This window comes from Pseudophryne corroboree, chromosome 10 (genome assembly GCF_028390025.1).
Source record: "Pseudophryne corroboree isolate aPseCor3 chromosome 10, aPseCor3.hap2, whole genome shotgun sequence".
In the NCBI taxonomy this organism is placed as follows: domain Eukaryota; kingdom Metazoa; phylum Chordata; class Amphibia; order Anura; family Myobatrachidae; genus Pseudophryne; species Pseudophryne corroboree.
This window is the reverse complement of record NC_086453.1, coordinates 7,791,148-7,812,586: the sequence shown is the minus strand read 5'-3', so window position 1 is coordinate 7,812,586 and position 21,439 is coordinate 7,791,148. Positions and strand designations below refer to the sequence as shown.

General features: G+C 48.2%; 1 protein-coding gene across 1 annotated transcript in view; it reads right to left on the bottom strand.

The window, feature by feature from the left end:
* Window positions 1-21,439, bottom strand: part of LOC134966849 (uncharacterized) — a 188,840-nt gene that overhangs the window by 127,467 nt on the left and 39,934 nt on the right. The window contains exons 3-8 of the mRNA XM_063943893.1: window positions 14,760-14,794; window positions 8,634-9,107; window positions 7,286-7,419; window positions 5,921-6,121; window positions 5,479-5,636; window positions 2,449-2,574 (exon numbers count right to left, since the gene is read on the bottom strand). Of these exons, the coding sequence (XP_063799963.1) occupies window positions 2,449-2,574; window positions 5,479-5,636; window positions 5,921-6,121; window positions 7,286-7,419; window positions 8,634-9,107; window positions 14,760-14,794 (1,128 nt within the window). The remainder of the gene's footprint in view (window positions 1-2,448; window positions 2,575-5,478; window positions 5,637-5,920; window positions 6,122-7,285; window positions 7,420-8,633; window positions 9,108-14,759; window positions 14,795-21,439) is intronic.

The following is a 21,439-nucleotide window of genomic DNA, read 5'->3' as shown; positions in this document are numbered from 1 at the left end:
CTGGTTGGAGCCTGAGCAGCACGTGGAGCCATGTATAAGGAGTAGGTGGTAGGAATTAAATACCTGCCCATTGCGCAATGGGTGGAGTCAGTAACAGGTGGTTACTGATGGTAAGAGGGAATCCCCTATTGGCCAGGTCCCGTGTGACCCAAACCCAATTTGTGATCGCTGGCATTCGGTCACACTTGAATTTCCTTACTTTAGAATGCTGATTTGGTGATGTATTTTTAATATTGGATATTAGTAAGTTTATGTGTCTCTATGTTCTACCCTGATTATTGTATTTTATCAGCATTTTATGGCTACATTTTAGATGTACTAGCTACACCATTGATGGAAATTTTGTCATGTTCTTTATTTTTAAAGGATAATAAACGGTTTTGTCAGAAAAAAAAAAATTAGCTAGAGCATGTAGCTCGCTATAGGCTGCAATCCTAGCCACAATGAGTCCAGAATAAGCCACTTCTCGCAGATAATCAGATCCGGTCACGCTACTGGTGGATGGTGTTCCCAGTGGAGCCTCTAGGGGGAGATGGGCAGTGTTCACACGGGAGAGGAGAGAGGGACGAATGTCGCGTCTCCTGATATGCAAGTCTATGGTAAGCTGAGGTATTCTTTGGGTTGGTTCTATTTCGGAGTGGGAGAAGGGACCTTCTGACGTTTCAAGGGGAGGAGCTATGTCATCAGGGGGAGGAGCTACGGCCGAACAGGGTGCCCGAAAAGTACCCTCGCGGGCTCGCTCCGCTCGCCACCAGATTACTAAAGGTAATAGTTGGTGGCGTGGACAGTAGAGCAACTATCCCGCTGACCTGGCTCCTCCTCCTTGTGTCATGGCTCCTCCCCCTGACGGAAAAGGTTCCTTAGGCCCCTTGGATCTAGCATCTACCGTATTCTTTGAATGTCAGGGAACTGGGCTGATACCCAGTGAGCAGAATGCTTGGTGTACTGAGCTAAACCCAGAGAACATGCTGGAATGTGGAGCAGTACCAGCTACACGGGAAGTGCTGGAATGTGGAGCAGTACCAGCTACACGGGAAGTGCTGGAATGCGGAGCAGCACCAGATACACAGAAAATGCTGGAATGCGGAGCAGCACCAGATACACAGAAAATGCTGGAATGTGGAGCAGCACCAGATACACAGGAAATGCTGGAATGCGGAGCAGCACCAGATACACAGGAAATGCTGGAATGCGGAGCAGCACCAGATACACAGAAAATGCTGGAATGCGGAGCAGCACCAGATACCCAGGAAATGCTGGAATGCAGAGCAGTGCCAGCTACACAGGAAATGCTGAAATGCGGAGCAGCGAAAGCTACAAAGGAATTGCTAGATTGCAGAGCAGCACCAGCTACACAGGAATTGTTGGATTGCGGAGCAGTACCGGCTACACAGGAAATGCTGGATTGGAGAGCAGCACCAGCTATACAGGAAATGCTGGAATGCGGAGTAGTACCAGCTACACAGGAAATGCTGGATTGCAGAGCAGAACCAGCTATACAGGAAATGCTGGAATGCGGAGTAGTACCAGCTACACAGGAAATGCTAGATTGTGGAGCAGCACCACCTACACAGGATCTCTCTCAGACGACCGGGCTAATACCGGATTCTACTTGATACAGCGGGATAGGGACTGGATCTGCCTAGGTGTACTAGTAACTGGATGAGTCCTGGAAGGCAACTTAGCAACAGGCTTGATTCAGGAAACACACTAGGTAGCCGATAGCTGGCTGGACCCAGTAGTTCCACAAGCAACGGAGATAAGACTAATGATTATTGCTCTGTGCAGTGGGCACGCTGTTCATGTATTTCTCTGAAGACATTGGAGACACAGGAAATGCAGGAGAGTCTGCAGAATACACCTGACTGTCAAGTGGCTGCATAAGCAAGGCTGTTCTGGCCCAGACTGGAATGACTGATGCCCTTTTATCCACTGAGGTGCACAAGGATTGGTGGAAAGAATCACATGATGCAAGGCTGGACTGTGGAGGGAATCACATGAGGCACAGCTGGAATGTCAAGGCTAAGATGGGTGTAAGAGAGGCCCTCCCGGCAACACAAATAGACTTTGGCGTTCTTGGACATGCACGTTATGTTGCCATCCACATAGGGGAGAACAAGGGTTCTACAGTCTGGTAAGAGATGGAAAAATTCAGATTGGTATCTCTTCCAAGCCTAGACTCCAGCCCCTGCAAGGCCTAGCTGTGGCTCTAAAACAGTCTCTGGGAAAATCTTCTCTAGACCACATACAGGTCTTGCAAGGTTCCATGGATTGGTTAAACCCACGAATAAGACTGGGCTCTAAGAGGAGGACTCACAAAATGGTGACTTGTGGTGAGTGGAACAGTTTACACTTGTAGTACTATGACTTTTACTATATCTGAAGCCATTTGTGTGTTGGTTCTGTATTGTATGATTAGAAACTGAACTGGAGCAAAGAGAAATTTACCTTCAGCCGATTTTTCCCCAAATATTTTCGATCCATCTCATTGATGGCTTTACAGACACTCGTGATATCCATGTACTCCACAAACGCGTACGTAGGAACTTCATTCACCAACTTAATGTCAACATCCTGGAACGTAAAAGAGATGACATCACATCAATAGCAGCCAGCCAGAGAACAGCCAGACCAATGATTACTAAGTGAGGGCCAATAGCAAGTAATCAGATTCCAGGTCTGGGGAAAGAGTCCGAGTGTACATTTAGCAACAAACTTTCACAGACATAAAATTCCTCACACCTGATAACTAGGAGGGACGGGATCTGAGCAACATAAACTCTCCACCTGCTGTTATCCAGCGTCTCATAGCTGTCCCCGGACCTGATAATTAGGAGGGACGGGATCTGAGCAACATAAACTCCCCACCTGCTGTTATCCAGCATCTCATAGCTGTCCACAGACCTGATAACTAGGAGGGACGGGATCTGAGCAACATAAACTCCCCGCCTGCTGTTATCCAGCATCTCATAGCTGTCCCCGGACCTGATAACTAGGAGGGACGGGATCTGAGCAACATAAACTCCCCGCCTGCTGTTATCCAGCATCTCATAGCTGTCCACAGACCTGATAACTAGGAGGGACGGGATCTGAGCAACATAAACTCTCCACCTGCTGTTATCCAGCGTCTCATAGCTGTCCCCAGACCTGATAACTAGGAGGGACGGGATCTGAGCAACATAAACTCCCCGCCTGCTGCTATCCAGCGTCTCATAGCTGTCCCCAGACCTGATAACTAGGAGGGACAGGATCTGAGCAACATAAACTCCCCGCCTGCTGTTATCCAGCGTCTCATAGCTGTCCCCAGACCTGATAACTAGGAGGGACGGGATCTGAGCAACATAAACTTTCACAGACATAAAATTCCTCAGAACTCTCCACCTGCTGTTATCCAGCGTCTCATAGCTGTCCCCAGACCTGATAACTAGGAGGGACGGGATCTGAGCAACAAACTCCCCCGCCTGCTGCTATCCAGCGTCTCATAGCTGTCCCCAGACCTGATAACTAGGAGGGACAGCATCTGAGCAACATAAACTCCCCGCCTGCTGTTATCCAGCATCTCATAGCTGTCCCCAGACCTGATAACTAGGAGGGACGGGATCTGAGCAACATAAACTTTCACAGACATAAAATTCCTCAGAACTCTCCACCTGCTGTTATCCAGCGTCTCATAGCTGTCCCCAGACCTGATAACTAGGAGGGACGGGATCTCAGCAACATAAACTCCCCGCCTGCTGCTATCCAGCGTCTCATAGCTGTCCCCAGACCTGATAACTAGGAGGGACAGGATCTGAGCAACATAAACTCCCCGCCTGCTGTTATTCAGCATCTCATAGCTGTCCCCAGACCTGATAACTAGGAGGGACGGGATCTGAGCAACATAAACTTTCACAGACATAAAATTCCTCAGAACTCTCCACCTGCTGTTATCCAGCGTCTCATAGCTGTCCCCAGACCTGATAACTAGGAGGGACGGGATCTGAGCAACATAAACTCCCCACCTGCTGTTATCCAGCGTCTCATAGCTGTCCCCAGACCTAATAACTAGGAGGGACGGGATCTGAGCAACATAAACTCCCCACCTGCTGTTATCCAGCGTCTCATAGCTGTCCACAGACCTGATAACTAGGAGGGACGGGATCTGAGCAACATAAACTCCCCTCCTGCTGTTATCCAGCATCTCATAGCTGTCCCCAGACCTGATAACTAGGAGGGACGGGATCTGAGCAACATAAACTCCCCGCCTGCTGTTATCCAGCGTCTCATAGCGGTCCCCAGACCTGATAATTAGGAGGGACAGGATCTGAGCAACATAAATTCCCGCCTGCTGTTATCCAGCGTCTCATAGCTGTCCCCAGACCTGATAACTAGGAGGGACGGGATCTGAGCAACATAAACTTTCACAGACATAAAATTCCTCAGAACTCTCCACCTGCTGTTATCCAGCGTCTCATAGCTGTCCCCAGACCTAATAACTAGGAGGGACGGGATCTGAGCAACATAAACTCCCCACCTGCTGTTATCCAGCATCTCATAGCTGTCCACAGACCTGATAACTAGGAGGGACGGGACCTGAGCAACATAAACTCTCCCCCTGCTGTTATCCAGCGTCTCATAGCTGTCCACAGACCTGATAACTAGGAGGGACGGGATCTGAGCAACATAAACTTTCACAGACATAAAATTCCTCAGAACTCTCCCCCTGCTGTTATCCAGCGTCTCATAGCTGTCCACAGACCTGATAACTAGGAGGGACGGGATCTGAGCAACATAAACTTTCACAGACATAAAATTCCTCAGAACTCTCCACCTGCTGTTATCCAGCGTCTCATAGCTGTCCCCAGACCTAATAACTAGGAGGGACGGGATCTGAGCAACATAAACTCCCCACCTGCTGTTATCCAGCATCTCATAGCTGTCCACAGACCTGATAACTAGGAGGGACGGGACCTGAGCAACATAAACTCTCCCCCTGCTGTTATCCAGCGTCTCATAGCTGTCCACAGACCTGATACATAGTAGGGTCGGGATCTGAGCAACATAAACTCTCCGCCTGCTGTTATCCAGCCGCTCATAGCTGTCCCCAGACCTGATAACTAGGAGGGACGGGATCGGAGGAACATAAACTCCCCGCCTGCTGTTATCCAGCGTCTCATAGCTGTCTACAGACCTGATAACTAGGAGGGACGGGATCTGAGCAACATAAACTCTCCACCTGCTGTTATCCAGCGTCTCATAGCTGTCCCCAGACCTGATAACTAGGAGGGACGGGATCTGAGGAACATAAACTCCCCGCCTGCTGTTATCCAGCGTCTCATAGCTGTCCCCAGACCTGATAACTAGGAGGGACGGGATCTGAGGAACATAAACTCCCCGCCTGCTGTTATCCAGCATCTCATAGCTGTCCACATACCTGATAACTAGGAGGGACGGGATCGAGCAGACCACAATTTACAGAAAAGGACAAAGCAGACGTACCACAATATCCCCAAATTGCTGGAATACGTTATATAGCTCAAAGCAGGTGGCTGTTTTCTCCAAGTTACCAATGAAGAGAGTCCTGCTGGCCTTGGGGTGAAATTCATTTATTTCATCATCTATTTCATCATCCAGAGGTTGGCTATTATTCTCACCGTCTATTTTTGGAGAGAACATAAGCATCAGCTGTCATTAGTAGTACTGCGAGGAGAAGTATAGTGCACAGTATATAATCCATGGAGGATATGGTGTCAGCGTTAACAGAACACATTGCAGTAAATGGACATTGTGTGTTAGAAGCTGATTACAGAAAGCAGAGGCTAAAAACAATTGCCCATCGTAATGTAATTTCAGAGAAAGTATGGACGCCAGACATCTAACTGGCCCGATTATTGGTAAGGCACCGCTGACCATTCACGCTCAGGCAGACAGGGCAACATACCTGGTTCCTCCAATGCCGTCACTTCAATCTTCATACCAAGAAACCGTCTGCCTTTGGTAGCGCTAAGAGCTTCCTCCTGATCTACTTGTTGCTTGAAAAAGACCAGGCCGTATCTCTCCTTGGACACACCACATATCTGCACAGATGTCACCTTCCCATACTTCTTGAACTCATAAAAAAGTCCCTCGTTAAGGGTTGTATCTGGAAACAAACACAAACATCTAGTACACAACCAGACAGGACAATCCAATCAGAGCGTCATCACATTACACTGGTGGTGTCGCAGATGATGGATGTATTAGTGGATGCTAGACCATACATTACGATTAGCAGAGACCCGCTACAGAGGAGCAGAGTCTAACGTGCTGGTGGTGTTCACCAGGGACCTTCACAAGGACGCTGGGGCTTTACTGTGCCCGATGTCTGGGTTCCTAAGTGCAGGGCTGGTATGCACTGGAGACACACAGACAACAGACTGGGTCGGAACTGAACAGGAGGTCAGGAACTGGAACAGGGAGCAGGAATAGAGCATGGGGTAGGCAGGAACCAGGGATGCTATGGAGAACAGGGAAGCACAGGAAAGGCTATATCCGAGTAGACATGACCTGGGTTGGATTTCCCACGTCCATGACCCTGCTCGGTACGAGGTTATTCCCAGATTATGCCTAAAAGGAATTGATTGGCAGGCACCAACATCTCCACCAAGTATCCACTGCCAGAAGGAAGACCTGGGTCACTGGAAGTCATGTATCTAGTATGACCGGCTATGACCCGGGAATAACCTGGGTCTGTCACCCAGGTGAGAAAGGGGGGTAAGTATTGAAACCCCGGCTCTAACCCATGTTTAGTGTCCCTCGTCTCAGCCAGGTTAAATATGCGGTTTATGTCTGAAAGGGCCAATAGAGAACAGTCTTACTGGAAGGCAAGCAGAAGCAGGTGGATACTCGCGGCCACCTACGTGCTGCATATTTAATTAGACCGTAATACCTGGAAACAAGGTCATATTAACAATGGGACTACATCCTCAGGCTTCCACATAACATCAGGCCCATCACCATGACAGCTGCCCTGCCGGCCCCCACGGTCGGCCATAAATCATATGATTTATATTTTCCTCACAAAATAATGCAACTTATTTTACTTTTATGTATTTAACAGAGAACTGATAGTAAATGAGGCGTACACGCCCACATGGCTCTGGCCACGCCCACACATTACTGGCCACACCTCCTTTGTATCTCACAATCGGCCCTTGACCATTTTTGGAAGACTCAGTTGAGAAAAAAAGTGTCTAACTGCGGCGGCGGTAAGAGGCTACAGAATAGCCCCTGCGCGGGCACGTCACTACAGGTCACACGGAGCTACCTGAAGAGCGCACGGGCAAATTCTGAACCTTGACTCCAAAACTTTTGCGTGGTTTATCCGGAGATAAGATCGGCTGGGACGGTGGAGCTGGAACCGCGGCACATCCATCGCTGTCGTCACTCCCGGAATTGTGGCTGCAACGACATAACGCTTGAACATACAGTACAACCGATTTTATTATGAGCGCTAGACACACACACACACACTCTGACAGACACACACTGTGTGTACCACTATTGGTCGAGATGCATTAGGTCGACAGGAGGTTGTTGTTTTTTCACTTATTTTGGTGTCGTTTTCTTTGTAAAGTGACAGGGAACCCCAATTAGTGCGCCATGTCCTCTCGCCTGGCTCTTTCGGGCAAAGTCCAAAACATTTAAAAAAAATTGAAAAACTCATGTCGACCTTTTGAACTGTCGACCTAGTACATGCCGACCTAATGACCCCGTCGTCCAAATGACCGTATCCCCTCGTCTCTACACTGTTCAGCCCTTATGACATAATTGTATCACCTCTTCCGCTAACCTCACCCATTCCATCCAAACTATGTATCGCTAATACATCCCTCCCATGATTCAGACACCTCCATAGGGGGATATTCAATAAGTGTCGGAAGCTGTCGTCTTGTCGGGAAGACGGTAGCTTCCGACAGGTTTAGGTCGGAAGGGGTTCCAACCTATTCAATAGGGGGGGCGCGTTTTTTCCGGCAAGTCGGGAATTCCCAACTTGTCGGAAAGCTGTCGGAAGACACGCGGATCGGCGGCTGTGTATTTTCGGATGCGCGGCCAAAACCTGACAGGTTTAGCCCCGTTTCCAACAATGTCAATCTGACTTTAAAATTGTGATTGTTGGAACCGGGCCAAACCTACCCATTCCAGCATGCCCTGCCACAGTTTTGCTCCTTGGCTATGCTAAAACGGTTGCAGGGCATGCTGAGATGTGTAGTTCAGCAACAGCTGGAGTACCAATGTTCCCCACCACTGCGTCACTGCTATAACAGAATTTCTGGTCACAATAGACTCATCCATTGCTCAGGTTATTTGTTTCTAGAGCCACCAGCAGGAACCAGCTACATAAACCATGCTCCTTCATCCACCAAATATGGAGCCCGATGTCTTTCCACCACCGCACCCACCAGGACAAGTGTCCCCGCTACGGGCTGATAAGTATAGCATGCAATCCATCTCACCGCTACCTACGTATAGAATAAAATTAACTGAACCTATGCACCAGGTGGAGGAACCAGAGAAACTAGATGCAAGAAAGCAACGTTAAGACAAACAAAAGCCGACAGAATGCGATAAGGCATCTCAACCGCCATCTTCCACCACAGCGCAGCGGGACCTACCTGTTTCTGCTGCTGACAGAGTCACTACTAGAGGATCTACTCTTGATGCCATTGCCGCTGGGTGACCTGTCGGGCTTTGGCGCTTGGCTGGCCAGTTCCTGAGGGGACTGGTTTCTAGACCGGGGTGAACGACTCCTGCTGGGCTTGTACTTTCGGCCAGGACTGCGCTGGGGTCTCCGGATACGGCGCCTCCTTCGTACCTCCCTGGTAACGTCATCTCTGTATATATCCCTGCGTACCACGCTGGGCAATGTAAACGGCTCCCGGGTCCTAGACTCATAACGCAGATCATAAGCATCGAAGCGGCTTGGACTGCGGCGAGAATTATAGTAAATTCCACGTTGTAAGATCCGGTCACGCGAGTCTCTATAGTAATCCTGGTCATAGTGTCGTGTCCTTTCGAAGCCGGCAATCCCGCGTTCACGGAGGCCATAGGCACTGTGTTCATAGGTTCGCTCCAGTGTTTCAGAAGCCCTGCAGCAAGAAAGGGACAAGCAGTTCAGCCTCCTGTCGTGTAGGAGTTTCTAGCAGAGCATTTCATGCAGTCATTGACCTATTAGAACCCATAACACCAAAATCTATAGTTTCAAATTATTTTTTCATAAACTTACTCTAAACATGAATAGGACAACATTCTTACAGGGTATGGGACGCCGGATCGACACCCATTGGTCGACAGTGGCTAGGTCGACGTGAACACGGTCGATCTGAGTTTTTTATGGGTTTTTTTTGTGTAGTTTTCTCCGTCAAGTGACCAGGAACCTCAATTATTGCACCGTTTCCCCTCGCAGGCTTTGGGCAAGGTGCCTCGCTCCACTGCCGCTGCGCTCGGCACAGGTTACCGTCCCTAATCGTAGTCCACGTGGATCGTATAGTATGAAAAAGCCCCCCCCCCAAAAAAAAAAAAATTGCGAAAAACTCATGTCAACCTTTTTGCACGTCGACCTATTTCTAGTGTCGACCTAGACACTGTTGACCAATAGGTGTCGACCTAATTTGTGTCGACCCAGAGTCTGGATACCATTTTCACAAATCAGGCCCCAGTTACAAAATGATTAAGCGTCCTCTGTATAGTACATTGGGTCTTTATGTATACAGATGTATGAATACTATCTTTTTGCCTTCTCTCTCCTATTCAGTTCCATGTCTCTCACACTCTCATTGGTGGTCATTCCGAGTTATCGCTCGCTAGCAGTTTTTAGCAGCCGAGCAAACGCTATGCCGCCGCCCACTGGGAGTGTATTTTAGCTTAGCAGAACTGCAGACGAAAGGATCGCAGAGCGGCTACAAAATTATTTTGTGCAGTTTCAGAGTAGCTCCAGACCTACTCAGCGCTTGCGATGACTTCAGACTGTTCTGTTCCTGTTTGGACGTCACGAACACGCCCTGCTTTCGCCCAGCCACGCCTGCATTTTTCCTGTCACGCCTGCGTTTTTCCGCACACTCCCTGAAAACGGTCAGTTGACACCCAGAAACGCCCACTTCATGTCAAATCACTCTGCGGCCAGCAGTGCGACTGAAAAGCTTGGCTACACCGCGTGAAATAGTACCTCGCGTGTGCGTACTGCGCCGCATGCGATGAAGTGCAGTTTTTTTGCCTCATCGCTGCACAGCAAACAAATGCAGCTAGCGAACAACTCGGAATGACCACAGTTGTCTGTAAGGCAGTCCTCGCTTACATGTCACACATATTGTGGTAGACTTGTCCTTTGGCCATTATGCCAGTTTGATGGTTTGCCATCATGTGACCAGTGTTGTCAGACCTAAAATCAGTTTCGGCACTCTTTCTTTGACTGTGGTCCCGTGTGCGGCCTAGGGGTGGCCCACATTGTCATTTGCTTTGTAGCGCTTCAACAATGTGACTGACGGGAAATAAGCGAACATCGATATTTTGGGGTTTGGGAGTAATCATGAAAGATCGGAGATGCATGTGGAATGTAATTATTTCCATTTTATACAAAACGAGCACAAAACAAGACACTTAAGTTGTGCACAAAAGTGTCATGTTAATAGTACAACGGTCTTAAAAGGTTACGGTGTATCGGTAACATGCATGTGTGGACCTGTGGTAAGGGTTTCATTACTTATCACACTGCTTCTGCTGAGATTCTGGACAGATTACAGGACATTATACAACGGGATACCAATGACATTATACATCACATTACAGCTTCTGGCAGTAGACTATCCCTAGAGAGTTCCACAGTGTGTATCCGGTCACCCAGGTCCATGTAACTCATTATCCCCCTCTCCTGTTGTGTCTGAACATGAACGGGCGAGGAAGGGGGAAAGGAAGGGTAAATGACATGGGAGTACATATGGGGAAAGTGCCAGGAAACTTCCTCAGGAGAAAGGACAGGTCAGTGAGGAAAGTCCAAGATGAGGCTGGAAACACCCTGCAGCCATAGCAGAGGTCAGGGATGTCCGTAGGTCAGTAGTCACGACAAGGGCTAGCCGAGGTCATGCAGTGGAATCAGGATATGGTGCAATGGTTCTCAAACTAGGTCCTCAAGGACCCACCTTTCCATTTCACGAGACGATGAATGTACCCGGTCTCTAAACACATATTCCAAGCACCCTTGTAACACCAGGGAAGGCACAGGAAGACACAGATGGCTGATAGTGGACCTGAGTCAGAAGCCATGTCCTCAGGATTCCCTGCAGTCTGTCTAACTACACAATCAGTTCGCAAAGCTGTATGAATTCCCTAAAGGGTAATTTAAAACAATCCACAACTACATAACTGTATCCTGTCCTTCAGATTTCAGCAATAGCATCATTTGTGAAGTAACACCAGATCCTAGAGGAGCAACCGGGAGTTGCAAAATTCTGGCCAGGACTTGTGTTACGGTTTTCATCCAGGCGCGTGCAGGACAGGCAGACACACATTTCTGAATGGTAAGGCCAGTAGCTACATTCAGTCCACAAGTATTTTGTGAACCCCCAATATTCCCGTAGCACCCATGTTGTGAAGACATTGTAGATCTTCTATATGGAGACAAGGTGTTGGAGTTACGTATGGATTTATAGGTTAAATGGCCTTCTGCCTGGATCACCAATCCAGCTCCTTCTTCAGGAGCCTCGTTCCCGACATGTGGCCAATAGCAGTTTTGTAGGTAACGCTGGAGAACCAGTGCTCCGATCAGACAGAATAGTCTCTTTAGAGGAACATTTTGTTAAAAGTGTTTTGAACTGTCCAGAGATATAGTCAGACTCTCTTTCCATTCATAGAGACTTTCCATAAAATAACATGAATGCTGAATGGGACAATGAACATTGACCACCTCGCTTGTCGAAGGGAACGACCTCTTACGGGCTTCAAATATTTACGTGTTTGTGATTCGTGTGAATTGTTCCCGGAATGTGACACCCCCCCTCCAGCAAATGAGGTCAGATGGAAGAAGCCATCTTAATAGTCCTTTATGTCTGATACTATAAATGACATTCTGCCTGTAGGAGACACTGTAGGAGGAGATGTTTAGAGAGACAGGTGCGGGGTCAAAGGATCGAATGGTCTCTTATCTAGTGAGAAAGGAATGCCCCCATTGCTGTATAACATGACACAAATGTTTTGTTTCCAAACCCAATAGAAAACAGAGTTCCCAAAATGTCATATCGATCGGGGTGAACCAAAGAGTGTTTTGGTTTTTGTTGTTCTCACCGTATAACATACATGCCTATAGAAACCTTACAACTTACCCATCAAGTCTCCGCTCATAGCGTCTTTCCAGTGTATGAAGTGACTGTGGGGGGCCATATGTGGGCCCGCCCCTAGCTCCTCTGAACCCAGAAACCACTCTACTGCAAGATATTATAGAAAATGGCTCACCAGGAACACTTCAAAACTCAGACTGCACTTACACTCACAGTTAACGCTTCTTTCGTTACAGATTTTTGAGATTTCGGCACAATTTTTACAGCACTTTTCAAAAAATAGGGTTTTTGTATTTCTGCTAAACCCTTTTCTGGAAGAACAGTGATGATACTGGACATCGAGGGGACAGAAGCTTGGACTCTTTCAAATTTGCCTCCAAACACTCAAGATCATCCCCATTATATACACCCATGGGCCAAAGCATTATGACCACTCCCATAGGAAGGGAATTACATTGTTTATCTGGTAACAATGGCGCATGTCCAGGATATATGAGACATTAAGTACTTGTGATGTGTTGAAATAAGATGTGGGCAGATGTAAAGATCTGAAGGACTTTAATGAGGGCTAAACATTTCTGGCCAGGTAACCGAGTCAGAGCATTTCCAAAACATCAAGACTTGTGGGGCGCTAAAGGTCTGCCATTGTAGCTAGTGCCAGGGATTTAAAGAGGGAAAAACCACAAACTGCCAACTAGGTTTTGAGCCACCAATATGAGAGGTCAACAAAGGCTATCACATCTGGTGTAAACCATCATCCCAGTTACGGATTGCAGCAATAATGTGTCAGGATACAAAGTGCATCGAATCCTGCTGCATATGGTGCTACGTCATCACCAGCTAGTCACAGTGCCCATGCCAACTCCTGAAACACCAAATAGTTTCTCACCAGCAGGCGCTGTGCAGATCTTCCAAACCATGTGGTAATTCGTGGCCAAAACAATCTTCCAAAATTTTAGAATGGTGGATCGTATCTTAATAGCCAAATGAGGTAAACTCTGGTAAGGCTAGGAGCACAGACTAAAAAAAACAAAGTTTGGTCGCATGTAGAGCCTATGCTGGGCTCCGTGCCATACATAAGGTGTCTCTACAAAGACCTTCTTGAGCTAGTCTGATGTTACCAGAATCATCCCATACATCCCATCTCTTAAACCACTTGAGAACTTGCAGAATAATTTCTGTCAGAAGGAGCAGGAACATCAGACGTACAAAAGTAGTTCCATTGAGTCAACCAAAGAGCACGCAGATCATTTATATTGGAGCAGAAGTGCCTCCTCAACTTTGCTTATAGAGAGACCGTCACACTCTGGTACTTCATTGCGAGATTTATCCATGCTGCCTGTCCTACAGGTCAGATTTTCTGGTTTCACTTGTGTTGTGGCGCCGATGCATGGACACTGCCATGTTACAGTTTGTCAGCTGACCACATCTTCTCCAGTCAGAGTGCTCCTTGCCTCAGCTGACTCTGGCCGCCAGTGTGTGACCTGCATGTTTAGCACTGGCCACCTCCTCCCCCAAAAGTTTTGCTCTGCCCAATGGATGATCCTGCTGGACTTCATGGCCAGAGTACTCAACTGCAAGCCAATGGACTTACGTAAGCCACCACCATGGCACTGACTGAATGTTAACGGCCCTTCTTTGCAATAACTAATTTTCTGACCACAGATTAATTTCAACTCATTTATTGGTAACTTTGACTCCACAAGGATCCAAAGATGCTGGCAGTACTGCTGTAAAACGATGCCCCTCTCTTGTTACCATTGAACAGGACCTGATTGAGAATGGGTAACCGCGGATGGCATTGTTGTTTCTCAACCATCAATGGAGGGACAGATGCACCTTTGAAGATTGAAAAGCTAGCTGACCAAGTGATTGTGATGTTTGGTCAATTTCAAAATTAGCTCAACCTCAAGCTTGGAAGCCATCTTTCCTAGGGCCTTCATGCAAAGGTAAAAAAAAAAATATGAGCCAAGAGGAACATCACAAACAATGGTGTCCATGGACATACTTGCATGTTCCAATTTGAATGACAATAGTACCGGATTTTTGCTTTTCGGTCCCATCACTTTCAGTTTCAGGACCTGCCCTTTGGCCAGGTTACAGTTCTGAGTGGTGATCACAAGTATAGTGGCAGTGAAGGCTTCCCAGTTACTTGGGAGGGTAGTCTTCCCTTACCATCATGATTTGAAGAGCAAGACAAACTTGCAGCCTTTTTGCAGACTGGAGATGGCCCAGACCTTCAAATTTCTCAGTTGGATCATACAAGAAATCCATCCTGACTCCTTCCCAATAGGTGATCAATCATCCTGGGGCTTTTGACATCTGTTAATAAATGATCTTAGTAGAGAACAAAAATCCTCTTTATACAATGATCCTGGTAGAGAAGGAACGTTTCTTGCACCATATGAGGACCTGGGTGGGCTGCCTGCCTGTATGTGTACGCTGTATGTCCAACTGCCCACCATTGCTTACCTCTCTGCATCAATCCACAAGAATTCCTCGACTTCCTAGAGAGAGACAAAAGAAGTGAAACCTAGAGTTCTTTGATTTAGAAACAGTGGCCCTCATTCCGAGTTGATCGCTCACTGCTGATTTTCGCAGCACAGCGATCAGGTAAAAAAATTGCAAAACTGTGCCTGCGTATGAGCCGCAACGCGCACGCGCATCGTATAGGTACAAAGAGCATTGTTGTTTTACACATGTTCTAGCAACGATTCCATTCGCACAGCCGAACGCAAGGAGATTGACAGGAAGTGGGATTTTATGGGTGTCAACTGATCGTTTTCAGGGAGTGTTTGGGAAAATGCAGACGAGTCCAGGCGTATGCAGGGCGGATGTCAGACGTCAATTCCGGGACCTTAGTCTCTGGATTCATCACACAGGATAAGTAACTGCAGGACTAGTCTTGTTTTGCACAAAAATAGGATTTTAAATTACCTACTGGTAAATCCTTTTCTCGTAGTCCGTAGAGGATGCTGGGGTCCACATTAGTACCATGGGGTACAGACGGGTCCCTTAGGAGCCATGGGCACTTTAAGAGTTTAATAGTGTGGGCTAGCGCCTCCCTCTATGCTCCTCCTACCAGACTAGAAACTGTGCCCGACGAGACAGACATACTTTGAGAGAAGGGCATACACAGATAGTGGTGAGATTCACTCCAGCTCACACATAATAGAAAGCCGAGCTAACAAGCTTGCGACAATTCAGCAACGGCTGAACAACAGTACTTAACCAAGTAACAAATGCAGGAATACGAAGCGCTGGGCGGGCGCCCAGCATCCTCTACGGACTATGAGAAAAGGATTTACCGGTAGGTAATAAAAAATAAGAATTTACTTACCGATAATTCTATTTCTCGTAGTCCGTAGTGGATGCTGGGACTCCGTCAGGACCATGGGGAATAGCGGCTCCGCAGGAGACTGGGCACAAAAGTAAAAGCTTTAGTACTACCTGGTGTGCACTGGCTCCTCCCCCTATGACCCTCCTCCAAGCCTCAGTTAAGATACTGTGCCCGGACGAGCGTACACAATAAGGAAGGATTTTTGAATCCCGGGTAAGACTCATACCAGCCACACCAATCACACCGTATAACTTGTGATCTAAACCCAGTTAACAGCATGATAACCTGAAGAGCCTCCAGAAAAGATGGCTCACTACAACAAAACCCGAATTTTGGCAACAATAACTATGTACAAGTATTGCAGACAATCCGCACTTGGGATGGGCGCCCAGCATCCACTACGGACTACGAGAAATAGAATTATCGGTAAGTAAATTCTTATTTTCTCTGACGTCCTAGTGGATGCTGGGACTCCGTCAGGACCATGGGGATTATACCAAAGCTCCCAAACGGGCGGGAGAGTGCGGATGACTCTGCAGCACCGAATGAGAGAACTCCAGGTCCTCCTCAGCCAGGGTATCAAATTTGTAGAATTTTGCAAACGTGTTTGCCCCTGACCAAGTAGCTGCTCGGCAAAGTTGCAAAGCCGAGACCCCCTCAGGCAGCCGCCCAAGATGAGCCCACCTTCCTTGTGGAATGGGCATTGACAGATTTTGGCTGTGGCAGGCCTGCCACAGAATGTGCAAGCTGAATTGTACTACAAATCCAACGAGCAATAGTCTGCTTAGAAGCAGGAGCACCCAGCTTATTGGGTGCATACAGGATAAACAGCGAATCAGATTTCCTGACTCTAGCCCGTCCTGGAAATATATTTTCAGGGCCCTGACAACATCTAGCAACTTGGAGTCCTCCAAGTCCCCAGTAGCCGCAGGCACCACAATAGGTTGGTTCAGGTGAAAAGCTGACACCACCTTAGGGAGAAAATGAGGACGAGTCCTCAGTTCTGCCCTGTCCGAATGGAAAATCAGATATGGGCTTTTGCAAGACAAAGCCGCCAATTCTGATACACGCCTGGCCGAAGCCAGGGCTAACAACATGGACACTTTCCAAGTGAGATATTTCAAATCCACAGATTTGAGTGGCTCAAACCAATGTGATTTGAGGAATCTCAAGACTACATTAAGATCCCAAGGTGCCACTGGAGGCACAAAAGGAGGTTGTATATGCAATACCCCCTTGACAAACGTCTGAACTTCAGGAACTGAAGCCAGTTCTTTCTGGAAGAAAATTGACAGGGCCGAAATCTGAACCTTAATGGATCCCAATTTTAGGCCCATAGACACTCCTGTTTGCAGGAAATGCACGAATCGACCCAGTTGAAATTCCTCCGTTGGGGCCTTCCTGGCCTCACACCACGCAACATATTTTCGCCAAATGCGGTGATAGTGTTGCGCGGTCACATCCTTCCTGGCTTTGATCAGGGTAGGAATGACTTCCTCCTGAATGCCTTTTTCCTTTAGGATCCGGCGTTCAACCGCCATGCCGTCAAACGCAGCCGCGGTAAGTCTTGAAACAGACAGGGACCTTGCTGGAGCAGGTCCCTTCTTAGAGGCAGAGGCCACGGGTCCTCTGTGAGCATCTCTTGAAGTTCCGGATACCAAGTCCTTCTTGGCCAATCCGGAGCCACGAGTATGGTTCTCACTCCTCTGCGCCTTATAATCCTCAGTACCTTGGGTATGAGAGGCAGAGGAGGGAACACATACACTGACTGGTATACCCATGGTGCTACCAGAGCGTCCACAGCTATTGCCTGAGGGTCCCTTGACCTGGCGCAATACCCGTCTAGTTTTTTGTTGAGGCGGGACGCCATCATGTCCACCTTTGGTTTTTCCCACCGGTTTACAAGCATGTGGAAGACTTCTGGGTGATGTCCCCATTCTCCCGGGTGAAGATCGTGTCTGCTGAGGAAGTCCGCTTCCCAGTTGTCCACTCCCGGAATGAACACTGCTGACAGAGCCATCACATGATTTTCCGCCCAGCGAAGAATCCTTGCAGCTTCTGCCATTGCCCTCCTGCTTCTTGTGCCGCCCTGTCTGTTTACGTGGGCGACTGCCGTGATGTTGTCCGACTGGATCAACACCGGCTGACCCTGAAGCAGAGGCCTTGCTAGGCTTAGAGCATTGTAAATAGCCCTTAGCTCCAGTATATTTATGTGAAGTGATGTCTCCAGGCTTGACCACAAGCCCTGGAAATTTCTTCCTTGTGTGACTGCTCCCCAGCCTCTCAGGCTGGCATCCGTGGTCACCAGGACCCAGTCCTGGATGCCGAATCTGCGGCCCTCTAGAAGATGAGCACTCTGCAACCACCATAGAAGAGACACCCTTGTCCTTGGGGACAGGGCTATCCGTTGATGCATCTGAAGATACGATCCGGACCATTTGTCCAGCAGATCCCACTGGAACGTTCTTGCGTGGAATCTGCCGAATGGAATCGCTTCGTAGGAAGCTACCATCTTTCCCAGGACTCTTGTGCATTGATGCACTGAGACTCGCCCTGGTTTCAGGAGGTTTCTGACTAGTTCGGATAACTCCCTGGCTTTCTCCTCCGGAAGAAACACCTTTTTCTGGACTGTGTCCAGAATCATCCCTAGGAACAGAAGACGTGTCGTCGGAATCAGCTGCGATTTTGGGATATTTAGAATCCAGCCGTGCTGCCGGAGCACTACTTGAGATAGTGCTACTCCGACCACTAACTGTTCTCTGGATCTTGCTCTTATTAGGAGATCGTCCAAGTAAGGGATAATTAAAACGCCTTTTCTTCGAAGAAGAATCATCATTTCGGCCATTACCTTGGTAAAGACCCGGGGTGCCGTGGATAATCCAAACGGCAACGTCTGAAACTGATAGTGACAGTTTTGTACCACAAACCTGAGGTACCCTTGATGAGACGGGTAAATTGGGACATGGAGGTAGGCATCTTTGATGTCCAGAGACACCATATAGTCCCCCTCTTCCAGGTTCGCGATCACTGCCCTGAGTGACTCCATCTTGAATTTGAACCTCTGTATGTAGGTGTTCAAAGACTTCAGATTTAAAATAGGTCTCACCGAGCCGTCCGGCTTCGGTACCACAAACAACGTGGAATAATACCCCTTTCCTTGTTGCAGGAGGGGTACCTTGATTATCACCTGCTGGGAATACAGCTTGTGAATTGCCTCCAATACTGCCTCCCTGTCGGAGGGAGACGTTGGTAAAGCAGACTTCAGGAAACGGCGAGGGGGAGACGTCTCGAACTCCAATTTGTACCCGAGATACTACCTGAAGGATCCAGGGGTCCACTTGCGAGTGAGCCCACTGCGCGCTGAAATTCTTGAGACGGGCCCCCACCGTGCCTGAGTCCACTTGTAAGGCCCCAGCGTCATGCTGAGGACTTGGCAGAAGCGGGAGAGGGCTTCTGTTCCTGGGAAGAGGCTGCCTGATGCAGTCTTTTCCCCCTTCCTCTGCCCCAGGGCAGAAATGAGGAGCCTTTTGCCCGCTTGCCCTTAAGGGGACGAAAGGACTGAGCCTGAAAAGACGGCGTCTTTTTATGCTGAGAGGCGACCTGGGGTAAAAAGGTGGATTTCCCAGCAGTTGTCGTGGCCACCAGGTCCGATAGACCGACCCCAAATAACTCCTCCCCTTTATAAGGCAATACTTCCATATGCCGTTTAGAATCCGCATCACCTGACCACTGTCGCGTCCATAACCCTCTTCTGGCAGAAATGGACAGCGCACTCACTCTTGATGCCAGAGTGCAAATATCCCTCTGTGCATCTCGCATATATAGAAATGCATCTTTTAAATGCTCTATAGTCAATAATATACTGTCCCTATCCAGGGTATCAATATTTTCAGTCAGGGAATCCGACCAAGCCACCCCAGCGCTGCACATCCAGGCTGAGGCGATTGCTGGTCGCAGTATAACACCAGTATGTGTGTATATACTTTTTAGGATATTCTCCAGTTTTCTATCACCTGGTTCCTTGAGGGCGGCCGTATCAGGAGACGGTAACGCCACTTGTTTTGATAAGCGTGTGAGCGCTTTATCTACCCTAGGGGGTGTTTCCCAACGCGCCCTAACCTCTGGCAGGAAAGGGTATAATGCCAATAATTTTTTAGAAATTATCATTTTTTTTTATCGGGGGAAACCCATGCTTCATCACACACCTCATTTAATATATCTGATTCAGGAAAAACTACGGGTAGTTTTTTCACACCCCACATAATACCCTTTTTTGTGGTACTTGCAGTATCAGAAAATAAGAATTTACTTACCGATAATTCTATTTCTCATAGTCCTTTTTCCTTTAGGATCCGGCGTTCAACCGCCATGCCGTCAAACGCAGCCGCGGTAAGTCTTGAAACAGACAGGGACCCTGCTGAAGCAAGTCCCTTCTCAGAGGTAGAGGCCACGGATCTTCCATGATCATCTCTTGAAGTTCCGGGTACCAAGTCCTTCTTGGCCAATCCGGAACCACTAGTATCGTTCTTACGCCTCTTTGCCGTATAATTCTCAATACTTTTGGTATGAGAGGCAGAGGAGGAAACACATACACCGACTGGTACACCCAAGGCGTTACCAGCGCGTCCACAGCTATTGCCTGCGGATCTCTTGACCTGGCGCAATACCTGTCCAGTTTTTTGTTGAGGCGAGACGCCATCATGTCCACCATTGGTCTTTCCCAACGGGTTACCAGCATGTGGGAAACTTCTGGATGAAGTCCCCACTCTCCCGGGTGAAGGTCGTGTCTGCTGAGGAAGTCTGCTTCCCTGTTTATGTGAAGAGACGTTTCCAGGCTCGACCACACGCCCTGGAAGTTTCTTCCTTGTGTGACTGCTCCCCAGCCCCTCAGGCTGGCGTCCGTGGTCACCAGGATCCAATCCTGTATGCCGAATCTGCGGCCCTCCAATAGATGAGCACTCTGCAACCACCACAGAAGAGATACCCTTGTCCTTGGAGACAGGGTTATCCGCTGGTGCATCTGAAGATGCGACCCTGACCATTTGTCCAACAGATCCCTCTGGAAAATTCTTGCGTGGAATCTGCCGAATGGAATTGCTTCGTAAGAAGCCACCATTTTTCCCAGGACTCTTGTGCATTGATGTACAGACACCTTTCCTGGTTTTAGGAGGTTCCTGACAAGCTCGGATAACTCCTTGGCTTTTTCCTCCGGGAGAAAAACCTTTTTCTGAACCGTGTCCAGAATCATCCCTAGGAACAGCAGACGTGTTGTCGGAATTAACTGGGATTTTGGAATATTCAGAATCCACCCGTGCTGTTTTAGCACTTCTTGAGACAGTGCTAATCCCATCTCTAGCTGTTCTCTGGACCTTGCCCTTATTAGGAGATCGTCCAAGTATGGGATAATTAATACGCCTTTTCTTCGAAGAAGAATCATCATCTCGGCCATTACCTTGGTAAAGACCCGAGGTGCCGTGGACAATCCGAACGGCAGCGTCTGAAACTGATAGTGACAGTTCTGTACGACGAACCTGAGGTACCCCTGGTGTGAGGGGTAAATTGGAACGTGGAGATACGCATCCTTGATGTCCAAGGATACCATAAAGTCCCCTTCTTCCAGGTTCGCTATCACTGCTCTGAGTGACTCCATCTTGAACTTGAACTTCTTTATGTACAGGTTCAAGGATTTCAGATTTAGAATAGGTCTTACCGAGCCATCCGGCTTCGGTACCACAAATAGAGTGGAATAATACCCCTTTCCTTGTTGTAAAAGGGGTACCTTGACTATCACCTGCTGAGAGTACAGCTTGTG